Source organism: Muntiacus reevesi, chromosome 13, assembly GCF_963930625.1.
Source record: "Muntiacus reevesi chromosome 13, mMunRee1.1, whole genome shotgun sequence".
Taxonomy (NCBI): domain Eukaryota; kingdom Metazoa; phylum Chordata; class Mammalia; order Artiodactyla; family Cervidae; genus Muntiacus; species Muntiacus reevesi.
This window is the reverse complement of record NC_089261.1, coordinates 9614926-9640073: the sequence shown is the minus strand read 5'-3', so window position 1 is coordinate 9640073 and position 25148 is coordinate 9614926. Positions and strand designations below refer to the sequence as shown.

General features: G+C 48.6%; 1 protein-coding gene across 3 annotated transcripts in view; it reads right to left on the bottom strand.

Moving 5' to 3' along the window:
• Nucleotides 1-25148, bottom strand: part of ACACB (acetyl-CoA carboxylase beta) — a 102009-nt gene extending 76861 nt beyond the window's left edge. For all 3 annotated transcript variants that reach the window (XM_065904097.1, XM_065904098.1, XM_065904099.1), the window contains exons 1-2: nt 24944-25148; nt 13946-14601 (exon numbers count right to left, since the gene is read on the bottom strand). In XM_065904097.1, the coding sequence (XP_065760169.1) occupies nt 13946-14517 (572 nt within the window). In that variant the 5' untranslated portion in view covers nt 14518-14601; nt 24944-25148. The remainder of the gene's footprint in view (nt 1-13945; nt 14602-24943) is intronic.

Genomic DNA, 25148 nt, shown 5'->3' with positions numbered 1-25148 from the left:
GACAATTTTGTAGGCCAGGGTTCTCAACTGGGTGCAACCTTGCTCCCTTGGGGACACATAGCAATGTCTGCAGACATTTTGGGGTGTCACAATGTGGAACGTGCTCCTGGCATCTAGTGGATAAAAGCCAAGGATGCTGCTCAACATCCTGCAAAGCCCTCCACAAAGATTGTTGTTCAGTCACTAAGTCATGCCCAACCCTTTGTGACCCCATGAACTGCAGCATGCCAGGCTTCCCTGTCCTTCACCATCTCCCAGAGTTCATTCAAACTCATGTCCATTGAGTCAGTGATGCCATCCAACCATCTCATCCTCTACCGTCCCCTTCTCCTCTTGCTCTCAGTATTTTCCAGCATCAGGGTCTTTTCCAATGAGTCAGCTCTTTGCATCACATGGCCAAAGTATTGGAGCTTCAGCTTCAGTATCAGTTCTTCCAATGAATATTCAGGGTTGACTTCCTTTAGGATGGACTGGTTTGATCTCCTTGCTGTCCAAGGGATTCTCAAGAGGCTTCTTCAGCACCAAAGTTTGAAAGTATCAATTCTTCGGGGTTCAGCCTTCTTTATGGTCCAACTCTCACATCTGTACATGACTACTGGAAAAACCACAGCTTTGACTAGATGAACTGTTGTCGTCAAAGTGATGGCTCTGCTTTTTAATACGCTGTCTAGGCTTGTCACAGCTTTCCTTTCAAGGAGCAGGTGTCTTTTAATTTCGTGACTGCAGTCACCATCTGCAGGGCCCCAAATGTCAACAGTGCCACCGCTGAGAGATCCCAGCAGACTAGAGCCATCCTTCCAGGCTTTGAATCAGAATCTACTACTTACAATCTGGGGAGTCATGGGAAAGTTGTTTCCACACTTTGTGCTTTGGCTCCTGATAAGACGCAAACATTCAAAATCCTAATGGGGGACTTCCCTGGTGGTCCAGTGGTGAAGAATTTGCCTTTCGATGCAGGGGATGGTGTGATCTCTGGCTAAAGAACACCCCATATGCCATGGCACAACCAGAGGTCCCGCTCACTCTAGAGCCCATGCTCCTGGCTCCTGGCCCTCTATGATGAGAAGTCCAAGCTCTGCAATAAGAGAAGCTCATGTGTCGAAACTAAAGAGAAGCCTGTGAACACACCACATCAAAGATCCAGCACAGCCCCATCTCCCAAAAAACTGATGCCCAGACTACTAATCAGTCAGCATCCCTGGGGGTTGAGCGACTGAGGGGGGACTCAGGCATCTACATTTTTCAAACCCTCTCCGCCCCCCCAGGAAATTCTAATGTCACGACGCAGGAGTGAGACCCACCCACAGACCAACAATCAACAGGTCAACATGGGCAGCTGGCCATGGTGCTGAGCCAGATTCCCTGTTCATTGATGTCATCATGCTGTATTGTGGGGCTCACTGAAGACCAGATTTTCTGCCTCATGGTCCTCAACTTTATTTCATTCTATTCCACTCAAGACTCCTCTTGAGAAGCTCTTCTCCAACCACTCTGACCCACATTCATTCATCTGTTCTCTGAACTCTAGTCCTGTTTGCAAGGATGCTGGCTGGCATTTGGGACCTTGCCTTCCTGCTAGTTCTGGCTCCTCAGTAGATCGTCTAGGCCTTCAGGACAGGGTTCCGAACACCTCATGACTCCCCAGGCCTCTTTTGCAACCAAATCCTGTCACCACTGTTATCAGCTGTGCAAATGTCTGTGCTGACTCAGGAAAGCACTCAAGACCCCAAGTTCTGTGCATAAGAAGCCTGAAAAGTCAAGTTAGGATCAGCCTCAGGGACAGATGAGTAAACCAAGGTTCAGAGGATGGACGACACTTGCTAAAGGTTACACAGCTCAGTGGCAGAGTGGGGCTGTCTATCTCCATCTTTTTAGCGACTCTAAGCTAAGAGAGGAACCATGCCGTGACCATCACAGTGGCTCAGATGGTAAAGTGTCTGCCTGCAGTGTGGGAGACCCAGGTTCCATCTCTGGGTTGGGAAGATCTCCTGGAGAAGGAAATGGCAACCCACTCCAGTACCTTTGCCTGGAAAATCCCATGGACAGAGGAGCCTGGTAAACTACAGTCCATGGGGTCGCAAAGAGTCGAACACAACTGAGCGACTTCACTTTCACTTTTTGCTTTATTATATACACTGTGATCACATGGCCTTCTGAACGTGCCAGGACAAGTCCAATTTCTTGCAAGTTCATTCCTTTGGATTAAAGTGTCTGTGAAAGCTATTCTTTTGGATTAAGGTGTGGTTGGATGGCATCACCAACTCAGTGGACATGAGTCTGAGCAAAGTCCAGGAGATAGGGAAGGACAGGAAAGCCTGGCACACAGCAATCCATGGATTGCAAGGAGTAGATATGACTTAGTGATTGAACAACAATGAACAACAAAAGTTATAGGTTAGGGACTTCCCTGGTGGTACAGAGGTTAAGACTCCACCCTCCCAATGCAGGGGGCCCAGGTTCAATCCCTGGTCAGGGAACTAGATCTTGCAAGCCGCCACTAAGAGCCTGCATGCCACCATGAAAATCCAGTGCAGCAAGAAAAGAAAAAGAGTCACAGGCTAAACTTTTTGTGGTAATAGGGGAAAAAAAGAAAGTATCCTTTCCAGACCACCTGACCTGCTTTTGTTACTCTAGGAGTTGAGTGTTTTGGCCAGACAGGTACATTAGGGCTCCAAATGTGGAAGAAATGTGATTCCCATATTCCCCAAAAAACTTAGTGCACAAGAATGACCTTGACCCAAATCTGGGAGCCCTGCCTTTTTGTGGGCCCTCTGCTCAGACACCCTCTGAGCCCTCCAAGTCTCTCTGAAGGCTCTGACAGTCTGCTCTGCGGAAGGACCAAAAACTGGAGGGTCAGCCTCCCACCTGGAGGAGTGGCCGCTCGTCTGGGAAGTGTCTCTTGCTCTCTCTGAAGCCCACAGCTGAGAAACTCAACAACCACTGAGGTCCTTCTGGCTCTAGGCGTCTTTACTTCCCTGGTATGCTCACCAGCCACAGTCACTAGTTGCCAGCTGAGTCCTTTGTCTTCTGACTAGTCCAACATGAGGAAGGGCTGACATTTAGAGTCTGTTCAAGCACATCAAGCATTAGAACATGACTGCCCATAGAGACCCCTTTGCGCAAGAGCCTGAGTGTGAATCCTGGTTATCCTCTCACCAGCCCCGACAGCCTCAGCTTCCTCATCTGTAAAATGGGGGTGACAGCACCCACTGAGTGTCCCATGGTGGTGATGCAGACCTGGCATGAGCTCACACATACAGAGTGTTCAGTCTGGCATCCTGAAAGCACCTCATAAAGGAGGTACTTAATTACTATTGCCCCAGGGGGCCTTGATTTTGAATTACTAAGAAAACACCTGCTTTCCCCACTAGATCAAGAGTTCCCAGAAGGCAGAGCTCAGGTTTACCAAAGATTTCTGGGTCCCTTCCTGCTCCTAGGTGCAGACCTTACACTCGGGAGATATTCAAGGAATATTTATGGGCCAGATGGATATACCTTGGGAAAAGAACAAGTGATAGAGACTTAGCTATGAAGCTGTTTTTTGTTGTGTTGGTTATAACAAGAAAAAGGGAGAAGGAGCCCAAATACCCATTCTTTGTAGGAGATTATTTAAACATTTTAAAGTGTATCCATTTACAGGAACACAATAGACCCCTTCTGCATGTTGCAGAACAAGGGTTGGCAAATGTTTTCTGTTCAGAATGGATAGTAAATACTTTAGGTTTTAGAGTCTACACAGTCTCTGCTCCACTACTAAACTCTGCCCTTGAAGCACAAAAACAGCTATATATGTTCCAATAAAACCTTATCTGTAGACACTGAAATCTGACCGTGTAATTTTCACAACTCACCAAATAGTATTCTTCTTTTGATTTGTTTCAGCCATTCAAAAGTTATAAACTATTCTTGGGACTTCCCTGGTGGTCCATGGCTAAGACTCCGTGCTCCCATTGCAGGGGCCCAGGTTTGATCTCTGGTCATGGAACTAGATCCTACATACTACAGCTAAAACATCTCGTGTGCTTCAACTAAGACCCAGTGTAGACAGACAGATAGATAGATAAAGAAGGAAAGAAAGGTAAAAGCTATTCTCTGCTCACAGGGTACACAAAAACAAACAGTGGGCCACAGGGTGCTGAGCCTGGTGGTAGAACACTTATAAAAGAATGAGATATAAAATGAAAATGTGAGTTACGATATAGCACGTTCAGTATGATTCAAGTTCATAAATTAAAATACATCTGCACACACACAAAAAGGCTGCAAGACTATATACAGCAACTGCTAATAAATAGCAAATGTGGGGCAGAAGTACGGTTGAGTTTGTTCTTCCTTTTTTCGCTTCTCTATAATTTCCTGAATTTTTAACAACGAAAATAATTAGCATCACTTTGGTAATTTAAAAAAAAGCAATTAAAATGAGACAAAGAAAGGAGATAAAACAAGTTGGCACCAAGAAGGACTCAGGCACAGAAATGGCAGCGCTCATCTGCTTAGCAAACCACCTTAGATGGGATGCCTGCCCAGGGGCACGTGAGATCCCCCCTGGGCTTCACGATCACAAGGTTTCAAAAACACCTGCCGTGTGCAACCAGCATCTTTATCAAGGCTAAGCGGAGGACGAGGCGGAAAGCTCGGCCTCCGCCAACCTGTCAACTAGAGGCACCTGTGCGCTCCTGCGCTGCCTCTTCCAATCAACACCACTGACAAAACCGACTCCACTTCAAATGCCAAGCCGAGCTAGCGTCTTCAAGGAGGGCTCCATCTCCCCAGCTGCCAAACTGAAGCCGGCGTTTCTTTGGGTGGGGGCGGGGAAGACTGGGTGGTGCAACCGGTCTTTACTCGGGGCGGGGAGTTGGGGGTCGGCTGGGAGGGACTCGGCACAAGCTTAAAGAAGATAACGGTCATTATATTAAGATTTACTTACTTTACTTTGCGGTCAGGGGAACAGACCTTGCACTTGGCAGGGCTCATGTTGACCGTCCTGCCGCTCACCAGGCTGCTCTTGGGACGCAGAGCATGCACCCCCGAACCCCGTGAAGCAGACCCAGGTCCTGGGGCCCGGCCAGGTCGCGACAGGGAGGCGGAGGCGCTGTCCTAGAGTGCCTCGGGCCGAGTGGCGCACCAGCCTGCAAGAGCCCAACTCTGGGCCGGGCTTCCTCCATCCCGAAAAGCGTCCGGCACGCGAGTGTCGGGGGCAGACGCGCCCTCCAGGCCCCGCCCCCACCAGGCGGGACCCGCCTTCCGGACAGGCCCCGCCCCCGACCGGGCCCCGCCTCCTGCCTCCCACCCCGGGACTGAACGCGGACCCCGCCCTCTCCCCCCTCCCACCCGCGTCAGTCCCCTCTCCACCTCCCCCTGCCCAGCCAGCAGCCAGCCGCGCAGCCACCGCTGACCTTGGGCGCCCGGAACTTGCGGCCCGAGAGTTTAAAAGAATCTCGAGGCTCCCCAGCTCCCCCGACTGGAGTAGAACAATTCCAGGATAGCAATCCCCTACACACTGGCAGCTGGGAAAAACTCGCAAGCAATTCACATGCTGGAATACACACACACAGTAGAGAAGTGGTGGAAAATACGGGTTCTTTAAAATGTGAGTTCACCCTGGAGAAGGAAATGGCAACCCACTCCAGTACTCTTGCCTAGAAAATTCCATGGATGGAGGAGCCTGGTGGGCTACAGTCCATGGGGTTGCAGAGTCGGACATGACTGAGCAACTTTTCACAGGGAGGTCAGTAGCTCTTAAAAAAAAAATAAATAAATAAAATGTGAGTTCAATGTTACCTCGGTGCCTGGTAAAAGCCCCCGGAGTCAAGTCAACTTTTGGCTTCCAAGCTCCGGCTTTTGCTTATTCTTTCATCTCTGCTGCCAGGGACATGTCTGCTCCATGCCTCGTCCCTACCCACCCACCTCTCCTCCCCACCCCCCATCCCCCCAACCCCTTCCCCGTGATCGTCTGGCACACACTTGGAACCATCTGGGTCCCCAGCTAAAATGAGGACCTCCAAGACAGGAAGGACGCAGCTGCCCTGTGACCCTAAGTAAGTTTCCTTCTAAGACTTTTACAGGGCGCTCCTTGGTGCCTTTGTCTCATTTAATCATGGCAACAACCCTACTGGTTTTATTTCCTATCATTATACAGATAAGGAAAGAGGATGCAGAGATAGAATATATACAGGTGCTGGAGATCTGGACCCAGACAAACTGATTCCAGTTAGAATGAACGAATGAATGCTTCTCCAAGTAGTTGAAAGAACCCAAAACACTGCCTAGCAAACTTTGCAGTAATAATAAATGTAACTTACATTGATAGCAAACCAAAAATCTAAAAATAAACTGTGTGCATGCTCAGTTTTGTCCTACTCTTTGCAACCCCATGGACTGTAGCCTGCCAGGCTCCTCAGATACAAAAAGACAAAAACACCCAGCTGCCATTTCTGAAGAGCTGGGAGCAAAAAGTGAGTATCGGGATTAAACTCAGGGTATTGTGCATGCCCCCTGCACACATCCACACAGAGGAGTGGGCAGACCACCTAAGCCACCCCTCCAACCTGACCCCTGGACACACCTCTACCCTCACCCCATATAAGGAATGAGTTCGCCCGCCCCCTCTTGGGGGAACAAACAAAGGAATCTGTTACTTGTTTTCTCTCCCTCCTGCAGGCTGCCAGCACAGGAGCCCCGATAAAGCCTTACCTGAACTTCTATTGGTTGAGGAAGGCCAAGAACCCTGGTCGGTAATACTATCTCCTAACTCTTCTCCTTGGGCTTCCCTAGTGGCTCAGATGCTAGAGTCTGCCTGCAATGCGGAAGACCTGGGTTTGATCCCCGGGTTGGGAAGATCCCCTGGAGGAGGACATGGCAAATCCAGTACTCTTGCCTGGAGAATCCCCATGGACAGAGGAGCCTGGTGGGCTACAGTCCATGGGGCCACAAAGAGTTGGACACGCCTGAAGTGACTAATCATGGCACAGCACAGCGCTTCCCATTAATGGAAAGAACAAGTTAGAAGGAGGACGGAGGTGCCTTTCCTGGGGCCCAGGCTAAGCGGAAGCGTCGACACTGGGAGTTCAGAGACCACTTTCTGATCTGCATCTGCTCAGGGTCTGGGTTTGAATGGCTTCGGGTCTTCCCAACCAATGCTGGGAGGCCTCGGGGAGACCCCTGAACCTCTCTGGGCTTCAGCTTCTTATATATGTAGTGAAATGACTGGTTCGCTTTCTCCTCCCCATAACTCTTACACTGTTTTGTGATTAAACATCATTAAAACATCTTATAACAATATTTTCAGTACAAAGTCTGTAAGGATATACTATACAGTATGTCCTTGTTGTTTATCTATTTTAAATATATAGCGTGCATAAGTGCTATGTTGCTTCAGTTGTGTCCAGCTCTTTGCGGACATATATATATGTTAATCTCAAACTTCTAACTTATACCCTCCCCTGCTATCCCTTTTGGTAACCATAAGTTTGCTTTCCATGTCTGTGAGTCCATTTCTGTTTTGTAAGTTCATTTGTATCCTTTTTTTTTTTTTAGATTCCACATATAAGTGATATCATATTTGTCTTTTTTCTGTCTGACTTACTTCACTTAATATGGTCATCTCTAGGTCCATCCATGTTGCTGCAAATGGCCTTATTTAATTATTTTTTAATTTATTTTATTTTGCTGCATTGGATCTTAGTTATGGCATTCGTGATCTAGTTCCCTGACCAGGGATCAAACCCAGACCCCCTGCATTGAGAGCTCTGAGTCTTAGCAACTGGACCGCCAGGGAAGTCCCTGTTTCATTGTTTTTTAACGCTGAGTGGTATTTATTTCACCTCTCAGAACCTCAGTTTTCTCATCTGTAAAATAGGGATCTGTTGCCAGCATTGTACCGTGTTTATGAAGGATAAATGGGTAATTTACATAAACTATAGGTAGAAGTAGGGAAGTTCTGGGTAAATTTGAGTGCTGGATGAAGTGGGTGCTGGTGGGAAAGGGACTGGGGGTGAATCTACTTACTAAGCACCTACTGTGTACCAGACTGCATACTTTATAAACATTATCCCATTTAATTTTACAGATGCGGCACTGGGGCCAGGGTATATGATGCACCACGTCCAAGGTCATACAGTGGAGGGTGGCAGAACCAGAGTGGAACTCAGCTCTGAAGTCTGGCCATTCCTTTAACCCTTCCAGAAACTCAAAACTGCCTTCCCGTAAAGGTCATCAGTTAGGGAATATTTTCTTTCTCACTTCCAGTACCCAGGGTTAAAAGTTAAGCTCACCAGGAACATGGTGCCTTTGGAAGAGCCTGTCTCCTCATCCAGGTCTCCCTCATTTTGACAGGGTACACACATGATCTGCTTAAAGGTGAAGGAGGAAACAGAACAGGCTCTATCTTGAAAGCAGGACTCCATCTTGGGCTGGACTGTGGACTTTGAGCTATATGCCCACTATCTATGGAAACGACATACCAACTGGAAAACCAGGCCCCCCCTAGATGGAAGAACCCCAGGGCTCTCTATCGCTAAAAGAATACCCTAATTATCTGCGTAACCAAACAGAATCATACATTATTTTATGCTTCTTGGGGTATGACCACAGGCCTATTGATAATTGTCCACTGTTAACTACCTAGGTGTAAGGCATATGAATCACCAGTTAACTTTGATTGCATCTTTCTTTTTCCTTTGTTCAGACTAGTTTCAGGGACCCTTATGCACTTATGGTATATAAGGTTTTCACAAAAACTGGTTGGGGTCCTTGGCTAAGAGAAGACTCTACCTTGGGCCCGCCGGTGTAATAAACTTCACTCGACTATCTGCCTTGTCCTTCTGAGTGAGTTTGTTTCCCGGAACATGTGGCTACATTTGGTGCATTGGCCGGGAAACTCCTCACTTTGAGAAGATGAGTCCCATTTGGGACTACTCCGAGGCCTTGTGCCTTGAATCTTCTAGAGGGTGGAAGGCGCCCCACCCTTCTGGAAGGATTCTTCTTCTCAATGCCCGGACCTTTCACGTTAGCAGGTAGTGGACAGCAGCAGGGGAACTGAGCGCTCCCTCTGTTGGTAAGGAGGAACCCATCCAGCAGGGTGGAAAAGGGGGCCTGACCACCCCCCTGGGAGGGACTAGAAGGGGCAGGGACCCACAGGAGCCTGGAATAGGCTGGTGGCAGCGATTGCTTGGTACAGAGGTCGACAAGCGTGTTAGGGCTTAGGAAGGAAATTTGTGAAGGTCATTTAGGAGGTGTATCCACGCCGCCTCGGGGAAAATTATTACCAAGCAATCACCAGGGGATTTTTAGGATAGGAAACTGGTCCTTGTATGCTCATATTCTGCCCTCCCCCAGGAGGTGTCCTGCCTGCCGTGAAATTCTTGACCCCCTCGGAATTGTCAGGCTAGAAGGAGGGGGATACATAAGTGAGTATGAATTCACTTTTCCAGAGGCGGCCTGGGACATGGGATATTTAACCCGTCTGTGTTTTCATCCTCACCTGATCAAGCCCACCAAGGCAGAACAGACTTTAAGGGAGAAACAGTCTTGGACCACCTGGTGTTCTGGTTCTGCCATGCTGACTGGCAGGTGAAGACACGCCGATCCCCCTTCTCCCTCTGGGATCTGGCAGGATTTGGACAAGGATGACCTGCCCCTCCCCCATACTGGATGATGACGCGCCCGCCGGCCCAGTGCTCCACCAGGACCGGAGGCCGCCTTAATGCCCGATCCAGGGCCAGATGAAGTCCTGCATCAGCTGCTGCTCCTCCGCCAGCTCTCCCGGAGGTCGTAGAGCTGCCACCTCGGCAGGCTCCGGTCCCGGTGGCAGAAGCCTCTGTCCAACACTTCCTGGATCCGGCTCCAGCCGAACCGCCCAAGCTATACCCGTCTCTCCTCTCCCGGTGAGTACCGACAGGAAGGGGAAAGGAGACACCAGAGCCAAACAGAGGCTGCGCTCCGCCAAGGAGCCAGGGGAAAGGGCCCCGATACAAATGCCCCTCAGAGAGTTACAGCAGCCTCTGGTTCAGGGGACAGATGGCCACCACCGTCAGCCCTCCATAGCCTATTATTACCAGATTAGGGTAATGGAGACTATTTTTCGAACCCACCGTCCTACATGGGATGACATAATCCAACTTCTAGTCTCCCTCTTCAGCACTGAGGCCAGAAAATGGCTAAGAGAAGTGGCACCTGGGGGTCCTGCAAATCTGCAGCGATGGCAGAACTCGCCACCCCCGGTGAGAAGCCCGGTTGGCACTGTAGCACAGAGCGAGGGAGGGGCCGCCTGGAGAGACACCGGGCAGCTATTTCACAAGGCCTCGGGGCGGGGGGGGGGGTGGGCCCGAAAGCCTATGAGGATGGCAGAACCCTCCGAAGTGATTTTAAGGGAAAGCCAGTCACCCTCTGAGTTCTACAAAAGACTGTGCCACGCCTATGGACTTTATTCGCCAATAGATCCAGAGGCTGCTGGGTCTCAGATGGTGATAAATGCAGCCTTTGTGTCTCAAGCCTACCCCAGAAATGTCAGATGGGGGGACACCAAGTGACTCATGAATTTCTATACATCCCTAAATGGCCAGTACCTTTGCTGGAAAGAGACTTGCTGTCTAAATTGGGGGCACAAGTGACCTTTCCCCCCACGAAAGACCCACTCTTCTCGTGGGCTCAACCCCCTATTTACTCTTCTTCTAGGTAACCCCTCAAGATGAATGGAGGTTGCACAACCTCCCGGAAGGGAAACCAGACAGGCTAAACAGTGGAGAGACAGAGTTAAGTCAACATATTCTCTGAGTTTCGGGCAGAAGACAACCCCTCCAGGCTTGCAAAACAAGGCCCACTGGTAGAACTCAAACCCCAGTACAATGACCTCAGCACCTGCCTGGGGCCTGCCAGACCTTGCTAAGCCATTTACTCTTTATGTGACTGAAAAGGACAAGGTGGCTATGGGATGTTGTCCCCAGACTATGGGGACCTGGGACAGACCAGGGACTTATCTCTCAAATCAGCTGGACACTGTGGCCACTGGGTGGCTGGGATGCTTACAGGCAGTTACTATGGTTGCCTTACTGATCCAGGACGCAGCCAAGCTGACTGTGGGCCAAGATTTAATCATAAAAGTCCCGCATGAGGTCAACACACCCTCCTGTGAGGAGACCCCCACAAATGGCTGTCGACATCCCGGACTACTCAATACCGGGGACTGTTATGTGAGAACCCCCATGTTACTATTGAGCCTTGTCAGGCCTTGAATCCAGCCACTCTCCTTCCTGTGGGAGAAGGTGGGCCCTCACATAATTGCAAGGAGATATGCCATCAGACCTGACTTGAGAGACCAGCCAATCCCGGACCCAGATTTGGCCCTGTACACCAAAGGCACCAGCCTGGTGAAACGAGGACAATGACTGTCGGGATATGCAGAGTCACGGAAGAAGCCATCCCTGAGGCTAGCTCTCTGCCATCACACTGGTCTGCTCAACGGGTCAAACTATATGCTCTCATCCAGGCCCTCCAGCTGTCAAAAGGCAAGAAGACAAACATTTACACTGACTCCAGGTATGCTTTTGACACACTGCGTGGACACGGGGCTCTGTATAAGGAGAGAAGCCTTTTGACAGCTAATGGAAAAGACTATCAAAATTAAGGAAGAAATTCTGACCCTATTAGATGCTGTCTGGAAACCAGAAAGGGTTGTAGTCATACACCGCCGAGGACATCAAAAAGATACCCCCTGGGCTCAGGGAAACAGACTGGCAGATAAGACTGCTAAACAAGCAGTCGAGGGCTTGAGGGTAACAGGTGAGGCCCCTATTAAAGCTCTCATATTGGCGGAGCTGCCTGAGCTAACTCTAGACTACCCAAAATACACTGAACCCCAAAACCAACTAGCCAAAGCTAGAAAAGGGATTGTGGGGATTGCCAAGTGGCAAATTACTGGTACCGGAGGGGCTGGCACCACTCTGATAAGCGAAACACACCAAGCAACACACCTAGGCCATGATAAACTGGAAGAGCTAATTCGAAAATATTTCTTGGTTCCCCGCCTCTCTTCCCTATGCAGGACAGAATCTCAGAACTGCACTGCCTGCTCACAGGCTCTCAGCGTGGACAAAAACCTCTGGGGATTCAGCTGAAAGGCACGCTGCCCTTTGAACACCATTGTGCCTGGAGGCCTCAGTCTTCAGGAAAAGTAGAAAGAGCCAACCAATTCTTAAAATCAGCGATAAAAAAGATAACCCAAGAGACCTCCCTGGGATGGAAGGAGACTTTACCAATAGCTCTCCTCCGTACCCGTATTGCCCCTAAGGAACAGGTTGGTTTTAGTCCTTATGAGATGCTATATGGGAGACCTTTTGTTTATGTCAATGACCTCTTCCTAGATCCAGAGGTTCAGACCCTCCAGTCTTATACCATGGCCATTGGGCAATTCCAACAGGATATACGCTTGTGAGGTATGAACCAGGACCCAAAAGACTCTAAGGAGTCACCACTGTATGCTCCAGGGACTCAAGTCCTAATTAAAGTCTGGAAAGATGGGTCCCCAAAGGCTCAACTCCAGCCCACATGGAAGGGCCCCTCCCCTGTAATACTTTCTACTCCCACAGCGGTCACGGTGCCAGGACATGACTCCTGGATTCACTACTCACGAATCAAGCCATGGAAGAAAACAGAAGAGGATACTCAATACACCTGTGAGCCCCTAGGAGATCTCAGATACCTATTCAGAACTACAAGTGACTGCCCTTCTAATAAACAACCCCAAAATCTGATCTCTGGGGATAAGACTTCTCAAGACAGCTCTAAAGAGCCAACACAGCTTGGCAGAGATTGTACTCCAAAACAGACAGGAGATAAACCTTCTGATCCCTGAACAAGGAGGGGCTTGAGCCATCCTGGCGATGTAAATTTAAAATTAGCTAATGCCCCTAGCAGTCCTTGTTATGCCATACTGATGCTGCTTATGATTGTTCCATGTACTGTCAATTGTGTAACCTGTCTCGTCTCTGCCCAGGTCAAGCTACGACATGCAGCACCAGTTCAACAAAGATATAAAACTACAGCCAACCACAGAAAATATCAGTCACCCTTAGATGGACACCGTTATAAGGACTCTGAGGCCTGAGACTAGCAAGAGGGGGAGGCCTAATGCCCCTCGCCATCCCAGTTCAGCAGGAAGTAGCCAGAGAGACCTCGACGCCCCTATTCCCAAAGAATTGGGCCTCCCATCTCTTGAGGGGGGAAAGTTAGGTAGTTAGAATAGGGGAAAAAGAGTCCAGAATGGCGGTGGCTAAAAGACCTGGAAGGGAAAGCCCGTGAAAATAGAACAAAGGAAAGTCTGAGGACCTGAGTGAGAACCTCAGATAAAACAAACAACATTCCTGGCTGGCCCAATTTACATAAGACAGGCCCAGAGACAGAGAAATATGTAAAAAGAGGAGCCAAAGTCCTCTCTCTCTCTCTCTCCCGCGCGATGGGGCGATCTTCTCTTGGCGTCTTTGGATCGACGTGCCCTCATGCCTCGAAGATGGATTTTCCTGCTATTATCTAAATAAATAGAGCTGTAACACTGATTTATTTAAGAGCTATAACACGGTCTGCTCTCCGAGAGCTGCGACCCGCCGAGGGGACTTCAATGTCCGTCACTCCAAATTTTTGTTGTGATGAGACAAAGAACCGAGGAGCGTACACTCACGTGACAGATTATAACTAGTTGTTCCATACAAGGTCACCTGCCCCAACTAGACCAGAGTCTTCTGGAAAGCCAGTGTCCTGGCCTGGAGCCCTGTACTCACAGGACATACTCAACGAATGATTTTGAGAGGAGGGAAGGAAGGCTCATGTCTCCCGCTTGCCACATAGCCACCCTCAAAGCACTGGCATCGCCGGTTGCTTAGCTGGGCAGGGAAGGGTGTAGACCCCACCCCAACACTGCACCTCCTGGTTACAAGGACAGGGTGTGTGTTACCTTATGACGGAGGTGGAGGTCTCAGCCTCGCCTGCGGCCTGAGCAGTCTCCAGGCACAGGGTCCCCAGGCTGGCCCGGCTGCCCTTCCGAGAAGATTGCCGGAACAAGCCAGCAGCGGCGTCCTCATCGGAGGAGTTGTCGTCGAAGGATCCCAGGATGAAGTTGGTCATCAGCTGTCTCTTGATGTGTGCCTGCTTCCTGTCTTCTCTGGAGAGGGTTCTGGCTCGCTGGCCATGGGGCCTGGCTGGAGTGGACAGGTCATTGGTATTTGGGATCTCCAGGCCTTCGGTCCTTGACCCGTTGGCTTGGCATGCTGGGGAGGCGTATTCAGACGAGAGGGGGTTTCCTTGGGGATTCTGCGGCGGGGGTGATTGGGAGGTTCTCTGCTGGCAGGTGTCTTGGGGTCCTTTGTGGGAGGCCGGCTCAGCCTGGCCTGGGGTCTCTGGCAAAGGATTGCTGTTGCAGTCTTCCTGTGGTGGCTCCTGGGAGCTGACTGAGGCTGGAATCGGCTCCTGACTGGGGGTGAAGCTCACTTTCCGTTTACTCTTGGTGACTTGCTTGGAGTCTGACATTTTCCCCCAGCTTTTTAATCAGGAAAGGGTCAGGCAGGAGAAAATCAGACAAGATAGGAAAAGAAGCAGAATCACTCAGAAAATCTGTAAGGAGAACAAGAGAGCCATTTTAGGATCTATGTAATCGTGTTACCTGGCTTCTTAAAAGAGCTGGTGGCAAAAGCCAGTTGGGGTGCTGTATATTCGGCAGAGAGAGCTAGAAAGGAGAAGCACTAGACAGGGAGCAGAGAAGGGGCTCCCCTCCCCCAGCTCTGCCCATCATGAGCTCTGGGGTCTGCGGCATGTTTCTTAACTTCTAATTTAGAGAAGTTTATGCTTACCATAAAGCATGAACATGCATGTGAGAGAGAACTCAACGAGATTAGGTACATTAAAAGACTGTTACAGCATCACTGGGCTTCTCTAGTGGCTCAACTGGTAAAGAATCTGCCTGCAATGCAAGAGACCTGGGTTCAATCCCTGAGTCAGGAAGATCCCCTGGAGAAGGGGATGGCAACCCACTCCAGTATTCTTGCCTGGAGAATCCCACGGACAGAGGAGCCTGGCAGGCTAAAATCCATGGTGTCACAAAGAGTCAACACAGCTGAGGGAGTAACACTTTCACTTTTCACTCATAGCACCATTATTTATAACATCCCCAAAGCTGAAACATCCCAAGTGCCCACTGATAAAAGCACAGACAAGATGTGGTCTGTCCATACAATGGAATATTGTTCAGCCACTAAAAGGAATGAACTTCATGCTAAGTGAAAAAACCAGTTCCGACAGACCACATATTGTATGATTCCATATTACGTAGGCAATACATTTGAATTAGGCAGAACTGATAGATATGGAAAGATTAGTAGTTGCCTGGGGCTAATGGGGTGGGGATGAAGGTTAATGGGTACAGGGTTTCTGATTGGAGTGATGAAAATGTTCCAAAACTGATTGTGGTGATGGTTTCACAACTCTGTGAATAGACTAAAAACTGCAGAATTGTGCACTTTACATGAGTGAGTCATATGGTATATGAATTATACCTCAATAAAACTTTTCTTCTTTTAAAAAAAAGGGGGGAAAGAAAAGCGGGGGGCGGGGGGGGGGGACTTCCTTGGTGGTCCAGTACTTAAGAACGTGCCTTCCAGTGTAGGGGACACAGGTTCAGTCCCTGGTTGAGACACTAAACTCCCAACACCTCTAAGCATGTGGGCGACTAAGCATGCACATCACAACTACCCAAGCCCACAAGCCACAACTAGGTAAAAACCCACGTGCTGGAACTAAGATCTAACAAACGTTTAATAGATAAGCACTTAAAAAGGCAAAAAAGATTTCAGGGGCTTCCCTGGTGGCTCAGTGGTAAAGAATCCACCTCATGCAGGAGACACAGATTCCGTCCCCAATCCGCGAAGATCCCACATGCCGAGGAGCAATGGACCCCTTGCACACAACTACTGAAGTCCATGTGCCTAGAACCCATGTTCCACAACAAGGGAAGCCACTGCAGTGAGAAGCCCAGAGCACTGCAATTAGAGAATAGCCCCCTGGTCGGGCAACTAGAGAAAACCCTCAAGCAGCAACAAAGACCCAGCATGGCCAAAAATGAATAAATCAATATTTTTTTAAAGACTTTATTATATTCCAATTTACAGATGAAAGGGATTGTTGGCTTCTAGAATCATCAGGACTTGCTAAAATGTGGTTTGGGTTATTTTCTAGGTAACACACAGGGTCAGGAAATGTTTTTCTTTTCATGTGCTCAAGTTTTCTTTTAAAGAAAAATCAGTTAAGGGTTGTTCAATGTTAATCAATGTAACAAACCACTTTAATAGAACAAAGAGGAAAAAAATGATCATCTCAATGAACACAGAAAAATCCAACACCGTTGGGAATTCCTGGTGGTTAGAACTTCCAGCTTTCACTTCCAAGGGCCCAGGTTCAGTCCCTGGTTGGGGGAACTAAGATCCCAGAAGCCAAATGGCATGGCCAAAAAAAAAAAAAAAAGATCCAATACCTTCTAATGATGACAACATTCAGAAAAGCAGGAATAGAAAAGAACCTCAACAGAGTAAGGCACACTGATGAAAAAAAGTACAACAAATATATATTCAGTGTTGAAAGATGGTAAGCTTTCCCCTAAGATCTGGAACAAGACAAGGATGCTCACTTTCACCACTGCTGTTCAACATCCTACTGAAAGTTCTAACCAGAGCAACTGAAGAGGACAAAGAAATAAAAGGCATCCAAATTGAGAAGGAAGACATAAAATCACCTCTGTCCACAGATGACATGAGCCTATGTACAGAAAATCCTGAAGAACTACCAAGAAATGCTAATAAAGGTAGTAAATTAAGTGATTGTTGGATATAAGATCAATAGACAAAAATCAGTTTTGTTTCTATACACCAACAATTAACAATCTGAAAAGGGAATTAAGAAAATAATTCCATTTACAAAATCACATTCCAAAGAATTAAAATACCTAGGAATAAATTTAATCACAATGGTGAAAGACCTATAGACTGAAAACTAGAGACATTGCTGAAAGAAATTAAAGAAGACCCAGATAAATGGCAAGACATCCCATGCTCATGGGCTGGAAGACTTACTTTTGTTAAGATGATCACACTACCCAAAGCAATCTGCAGATTCATATGGAATGGCAAGGGGCCCCAAAGAGCCAAAACAATCTTAAAAAAGCAAAACAAAGTTGGAGGACTCACACTTGTCAATTTTGAAACCTACTACAAAACTAGTGTGGTATGAGAATAAAGAGACATATAGACAAATGGAATAGAATTGAGGGTCCAAAAGTAAACCCATACATCTATGACCAGCTGATATTTGACAAAGGTATTAAGACCATTCGGGCTTCCCTGGTGGCTCAGGTGATAAAGAATATGCCTGCCCTGTGGGAGACCTGGGTTCGATCCCTGGCTTGGGAAGATCCCCTGGACAAGGGAAAAGCTACCCACTCCAGTATTCTGGCCTGTAGAATTCCATGGACTGTATAGTCTACGAAGCCACAAAGAGTCAGACACGCCTGAGCAACTTACTTCACTTCACTTCACTTCACTTCACTTCACCTCACTTTGGGGAAGATCCCCTGGAGAAGGAAAAGGCAAGAGTCTCTTCACCATATGGGTTTGGGAGAGATGGCTTGAAGCAGGTTGCAATTTTTATTTTCGGATGTCATTTCTGAAGCTGCATTCAGGAACACCAGTTGGTGTCTCCATGGCAGTTCTAAAGAAGAGTGCCAAGCAGAAGACTTTGTACAAACGCGGCTGATTTTAGGTACACTTTAAATGTACACACTGTTGGGACTTCCCTGGGAATCCAGTGGTTAAGACTCCATGCTCCCCATGCAGGAGGCCGGGGTTCTATCCCTGGTCAGGGAACAACTGCCACAACTAAAAGTGCATGTGCCGCAACTACAAAGACCCAGTACAGCTGAATACATAAATATTTTTTAAAAATAAATGTACACGTTGGAGATTCTGAGAAATAAGAAATTTTAAGATATTACATGGAAATGTTGAGCTGCCCACTACTATAAATAGAAAAACACTTGCATTATTGCTGAGAAAATAAAAGAGCAAAAACATGCTGTAATGGTTCGAGGTTTCAGAACCCTGAGGGTGCAGTCTTCACATTGATTCCCATTGGCAAACCAGTCACTCTCTGGTTTTACATGACACGAGCACCCTGATAACTTGCTGGTTGGGTGAATGGATGGCAGATGGGGGCTGCAGGTAGAAGGACGAGAGGTGGTGCGTGGAGTGGGGTCAAGTGGATGGGCAGGCGGGCAAGATGGCGAGAAACATGCACGGTAAGCAATTGAGGAGTGGTGGGTAAAGCTGCCAGGCTCTAAACTGGGCACCATAATGAACGGAAGGGATCAGCAATTCTCCCCACTTTGGCCTCCTTTCTCACTTTAAGATCTGCTGTTATTTTGATAGGGGCCAGTGGACCTAACATCCCAAACCTACCTTGCAGAGGCTACCTGCACAAAAAACCTCAGAGTCTTTCCCTATATTCTTTTGCTTGTTTGTTTGTTTTTTAAATTTGGCTGCACTGGGTCTTAGCTGCGGCACAAGGGACCTTTCCGTTGTGGCGTGTGGGATCTTTACATGCAGCATGTGAACTTTTAGTTGCAGCATGTGGGATCTAGTTCCCTGACCAGGGATCGAACCCCAACCCCCTGCATTAGAAGTACAGAGTCTTAGCCCCTGGACCAACTGGGAAATCCCCGTGTTCCCTACTCTTGCCAGTGTGATGACTGGGGGGAAGGGGATGGTCCACAAGCCACCATTTGAGCACTTTTCACAAGTACATAGAGACACACACAGAACTCTCTGAGAAAGCTCCTCTGAGCCTCAGTTTTCTCATCTGTAAAATGGGGATACCAATTCTTGCCCCATTTACAGGCCTCACCGTTGCTCTTTGAATAACCTAGATAGCATTTGTGCAAATGCTATCAGAGGCATCAAGGAGCCATCAAGCATGTACAGTGCCTTCAAGTTTCCAATCCTCAGGACAACCTGGTGTCCCGTACAACTGCTACGGTCTCTATTTCAGTCCCATCTTACAAGCCAGTAAACTGTGGCTCAGAGTTCAATTCCTTGACTCTGCTTATACCCAGGCCCCATGCCGGTACCTTTCCCACTGCACCACCATCAAAACTGGATATAAGTAAACCCCATAAAGTGGAGGGTGTTCCCCTGAACACCTGGATACGATCCTAAAGTCAGATCCCCAGCCATGAACCTAGAGGGTGGACCCAGGTGTGCACAGCCGTCTAGAAGGAGCACTGAGCATGTGGCTCAGACCCACGGGCACGCAAGGCCAGCGATGTCCTTCCCATGAACCCTGGCAGACAGGCCACGGTGAGCTGCTGCCCTTCACTGAAGCAACCCAGCTGACCTGAAAACCCAGCGAGGGCCGAAGCTATTTTTGTTTCTTGCAAACTGAACACAAGCAACAGTTGCTTGGTGCCAGGACAATCGTGGCCTTGACCGTAACGCAGGCAGGAAACCGCTCACTTCCAACAGGTGCAGGCTGGCACCCAGACGGGGCTGGAGAGGGAGACGGGTCTGGGGTTTGTTTTCCAGCTCTCCCCCGCGTCCCCTGCCGCAGGACGCCCAACCATACCTGGCTGGGCCTTCGAGGGGCAGAGAAGGGCAGCAAGTCAGTGTTAAACCAGCCATGCATTGCCCTCCCACCGAGATGAACTCCCTAGCACTCACTGCCACTTACCCCCGTTGCCAGGCCGCCGGCTCCATTCTCATGTGGTCCAACAGGCACCCATGGGGTGACTAAGTCTAGCGGGCCGTGGAGTGTCCCGTTTCGGCAGGAGCCTGGTGTCATGCATCAGGCCAGGGGCAGGGAGGAGTTTGGATCAGCCCATGCTAGACACGAGTGAGCTTTCTCCCAAGTTAGGTGCCCTTATTTGCCATCTGTAAATATAAGCCATTTGCCAAGGTCCTGGCCCTTCTCCCTCCTGCAGGTTCAAACTTGAGTACTTAACAAGCTCTCTGTGCTCTTGGGGGCTCTACAGCCCACAGGGCCACCTCCCTCCAGCTTGCCACCACCCTAGATTTAGAGCCTGCTTCACTGCTCATGCAATCGCCCACCCTCTCGCCCAACTCCAAGTCTTTAGAGTTTTAAGTACTCCTGTAGGGACTTCCCTGGTGGTCCAGTGGTTAAGAATCCACCTACCAATGCAGGGGACACAGGTTCCCTCCCTGGTCAGGGAACTTAGATCGCATATACCAAGGGGCAACTAAGCTTGCACACTGCAACTAGAGAAAGCCCGAGAGCCACAAGGAAGACCCAGTGCAGCCAAAATTAAAGAGAAAACACTCCAATAATCATGCCAGCTTCTTGCTTCCATGTGTTCATCTGTCAGACACCTGGTAGGAGGGGGGCATCCGTCCCAGCACAACCTGGGTTTGGCCAAGGTGAGCTTGATGGAAACAGAAGCAAAAGCATCAGGATGAAGTCCAAGGCCCCTCAGGCTAGTAGGCGATGGTGCAACATCCTTTTGCAAATTCAGAGATCATTACAGTGATAGAGGAAGCTATGCCAGGCCGCCAAGGCAGTCAAACCTGCCAGTAGATAATTCAACCTGCACTCCAGCCCTTAGGTTTGGGGTGTCACAGATCACCCTGTGTTTCCCCATAAGCCACTCAGGTTCCCACCTGCCAGTCTGAGAGGAGGACACTTGGCAGGTCGTGTTCTTGCTTGGTAGGTGAGCACAGGCCAGAGGTCACATGTGAAATTAACGACACTGCCATGAGTGGCACCAAGACCCCCCGCTCCAGGCCAGTGTGGGACAATAGTCACTGTAAAGACCCACTGTCCTCGGGTACCTTCGTGGGTGCCCTGGACACTGATGTGGATTCTCACCTCACACGGGGTAAGCTCTGGGCAAAGGAGCTTCAGCGTGCTCATCGGCAAAACAGTGTAAGGGCAGGGCTCCCAGACAGAAGTGTCGAGAGTCCAGAGCGGTCACTTAGGCAGGGCGCCGAGCACAGTTCATCCAAGTGGAGAGCCTCAGGCAGGATGGACCACCGCCCGGTGACACTCTGCCACCCACAGAGGGTTGTCTCTGATGAATCCTGTCCCTTCTCTGAATCTGTTTCCCCATCAAGGAAAGGAGGGAAAAGCCCCAGGCTCACCCACATCATAGGATTACTGGTAGGATCAACTGAGACCTGTCAGACCTGTCAAACACCACCCTCCCCTTCTTGCTGAACCAAAATGGAAAGAACATGGCTGGTGACAGCGAGCAGGGATTCTCCTCCACCAAGGGACAGAAACAGACTGGGAGTTTCTACATGGGTGGCGGCCCCAGTCTGATGCTGCTCAGGTGCCCAGCTGGGACAGGAAGACCCTCACAGAGAGACCATCCCTGGACTCCCTTCAGCTTTGCAGGCCTGTGGGACGGGAGGTTTCTTCGAACGAGGAGGCCATCTGTGGGGCTGCAGCAGATGTTAATTCAGGCTGAATTCACTTCTGTTAATTAAATTCTGTCTGTTCCTGATCCAATGGAGATGGTCCTGAGAACTCTGTGTGTGTGTGTACATGTATGACTTTTTATGTTATTCCGAGAGATGAGGTTCTTAATTTATTTATTTTGGTTGTTTTTTTTTTTTTTTTCGTGGCTGTGGGACCTTAGTTCCCTGATCAGGGATCAAACTCACGCCCCCTGCATGGGCAGCACAGAATCTTGACCACTGGATGGGCAGGGAAGTCCCAGAGACAATGGTATGGGACAGAGGGGCGTGTCCTCCTGCCAGCAGCATTTTCTGAGCGTGCAGCCACTGTGCTGAGACTTTCACACACGTGATCTCATCAAGAGGGGCTCCCTGAAGCCCTCTACAAAGGTACCACTTCTTCCTCACCTTCTGTGGGCTCCACCACTTCCGAGGTTCACACTGCTTGGACCCAGGTGGCCATGCTTTGAAGCCCACGCTCCTTATCTTCATACCCTCCTGATCTTCATACCCTCCTGCTGTCTGTGCATAATTTCCCTCCATAAGCCCCAGGAAAGGTCCTAAATACCCAGACCTGAGAAGTGACTGTTAGGGGCACTGCTTGGGTTCTTAGAGCTGTGGGTTTGTTTTTAAATCTCTGCTAAAGAAACTAAATGCAACTTTAAGGAACTAAAATGCAACAAGAAATAAATAACAAAATGACTTCTTTAGCCTTGGGGGTCCTTCTCCTGGGAAGGGTTTTGGGAGAGATGGGAGAGTTCTACCCAAAGGGAAAAATAACCTTTTAAAATCAAGATTTAGCCACTAGAATCCCAGAATCAGGAAAAGTCACATCTGGGAGGTAGTTCATTTTCTTTCTCTCTCTCTCTTTTTTTTTTTTTTCCGGCCACACTGTGTGGCATATGGTATCTTAGTTCCCTAATCAGGGATGGAACTCATGCTCTCTGCACTGGAAGGCAGACTCAACCACTGGACCACCAAGGAAGTCTCTGGAAGGCAGTTCAGAAAGAATGCCTTCCAGGTGTGGAGATGGACAGGAGAAAAATTAAAGAGGCGACATCAGCTCTGGGCCTCTGAAAGCAGAATAGGAGTTCACCAGGCTGCCAAGGGGGCAGGAAATCTCAAAGAGAATTTGCCCTCGACACCTGTGGGATGGCAAGTTTCTAACCCTACTGGCTGAAGATGGGGACTCGGCCAAAGTTACTAAACTGGGAGCAGTGACTAGCAGAACAGTACTATTGTGGAGGGATAATCATTTGTTTTCTTTAGCATGTTTGCATCTGAAGAAGATATTTAGCTATAGCTCCCCACAAATGGGGAGACTTGAGAAATCACACCAGCTGTGTAATCCCCAAACCTCACCTTTCCCTGCGACTGTGGCTGAGGGCCTGTACTCTGTCCACGCTTCCTTACCCCCAGAGGAGCAGCGAGAGGACTGCAGCCTCCACCTCTGGGAACAGATTCTGCTCTCCGTTATTCTTCAACTAAGAACAACAGCCAAGAAATAACAACAGCTCTAATGAGGTGGATGAATCTAGTGCCTATTATACAGAGTGAAGTAAGTCAGAAAGAGAAAAATAGAAACAGGTATATTAACATATACATACAGGGAATCTAGAAAGATAGTACTAATGAATCTAGTTGTAGGACAGCAATGAGATATAGACATAGAAGACAGGCTTATGGACAAGGGCAGGGGAGAGGAAGGAGAGGGTGAGATGAATGCAGAGGGGAGCACGGAAGCATATACACTACCATATGTAAAATAGACAGCCAATGGAAATTTGCTATACGACTCAGGGAACTCAAACCAGGACTTTGTAAGAAACCAGAGGGGTGGGGAAGGGTGGGGCGGTAGGAGGAAGGTCCCAGACAGAGGAGACCTATGTACACCTATGGCTAATTCATGCTGGTGTATGATAGAAATCAAACCAATATTGTGAAGCAATCATCAATCAATTAAAACAAACAAGCATAATTTAAAAAGAAAGAATACTGGAATGGGTTGCCATTTCCTTCTCCAGGGTATCTTCCTGACCCAGGGATCAAACCTGGGTCTCCTGCATTGGCTAATTAAAGTGTTTATTTTCCCATAAAGATCAAGTATCTGGTATAAAGTCATACTCTAATTTCTATCTCAGATCTGAAGGTAACAAGAGGCTGAGGGAGTTCACACAACACCCAAGCAGGGGCACATAAAACTCTTTTGCATGAACACAAAACACCTTCCCAGAGTTCTTCAAATAAAGTCACAATACGGGGATGCTTGCAACTCTGATCACCTGACTTAGGATGGGCTGGGTCTTTCCATTTAAAACCTGGAGAGGTCAGTAAAGAAATCACATCTTGGCAAAGATGTCCCAAGACACTGTTAGAAGCAAAAATTATTTAGAAAACAATGTCTATACCTTCCAGTTTTTAAATTGAAAAAGACCTGCTTCCTGGGAACTCCCCCTCAGTCGCGCCTGTGCGTGTCAAAATAACAGCAATGGCTGACGTGAGACAGGATCAAGAACACAGTACACGTTCAGAACAAAAAGTCTGAAGGATGTGAGGTCTGGGAAGTTTTATCCTAAACTGTGCATTGTAAACGGGCTTCCCAGGGGGCACTAGTGGCAAAGAACCTGCCTGCCTAAGAAGGGGACCTAAGAGACTCAGGTTCGATCCCTGGGTCGGGAAGATCCCCTGAGTGGGCATGGCAACACACTCCAGTATTCTTGCCTGGAGAATCCCATGGACAGAGGAGCCTGGCGGGGTCATGGGGTCCATGGGGTCACAAAGAGTCGGACCCGGAAGCAACTGAGCATGCACACACGTGCATTGTTAAAGGTAAGGCTCCCTGGAAGGAGGCGAGACAGACCAAAGGATGGTTCAAGGAGGCGCCCTATTTTACTACGTGCTGATTCAAGACTTCCTTGGTACGACACTTTTTAAAACTGCAACAAAATCATGTCTTTCTAGCCACAGAGGACACCAGAAATGCTTGACTCTTAAGAGTCTGCGTTTAAAAAAAAAAAAAAAAAAAGAGTAAGTTTGAGAGATCAGACAGCTATAGGAAACAGAATTCTCTTCCTGAAGACAGAAGCTTTGGGAGTCAAAAATCTCCCCCCTTGGTCCTTGGCTAAGAGGAGACTCTGCCTTGGGCCCACCGGTGTAATAAACTGTACTCCACTATCTTAAAAAAAAAAAAAAAAAAAATCTCCCCCCTTGCCTTTTAGGTAAACCTAAACTCTGATAAAAGTTTGCACAGGGATCCCCAGCAACACAACCATTTATAGAAGCAAAGAAAGGCCCTTCATCTCCATTGCATTTCCAGCCCTTTCCACCAGCTTCGCACAGTCAGCCATGCTTCTGTCCGCAGGCTGCCCTCGCTACGCGTTAAATTCCTGTCCACCTGGACACTGGCTGTGTGGCCAATGACCCCAGGGAGAGGAGAGCTCACTTACCACTTCTCTCTGCCTCTTTCCTTTCCCCATGTCCTTTCAACTGGGCATCCAGACTGAGTTTTCTGGGTTCCCTTTTTGCTGAGGACCTGAATGTCAGCTAGCCAGCTGCTCACTGTGGTGACTATAAATGTCACTTTCAGATGAACTAACTCCTGCTGTTTAAAAATATCCCCAGGGCACTCCACTTCCAAGGCTCTGAAGGGGA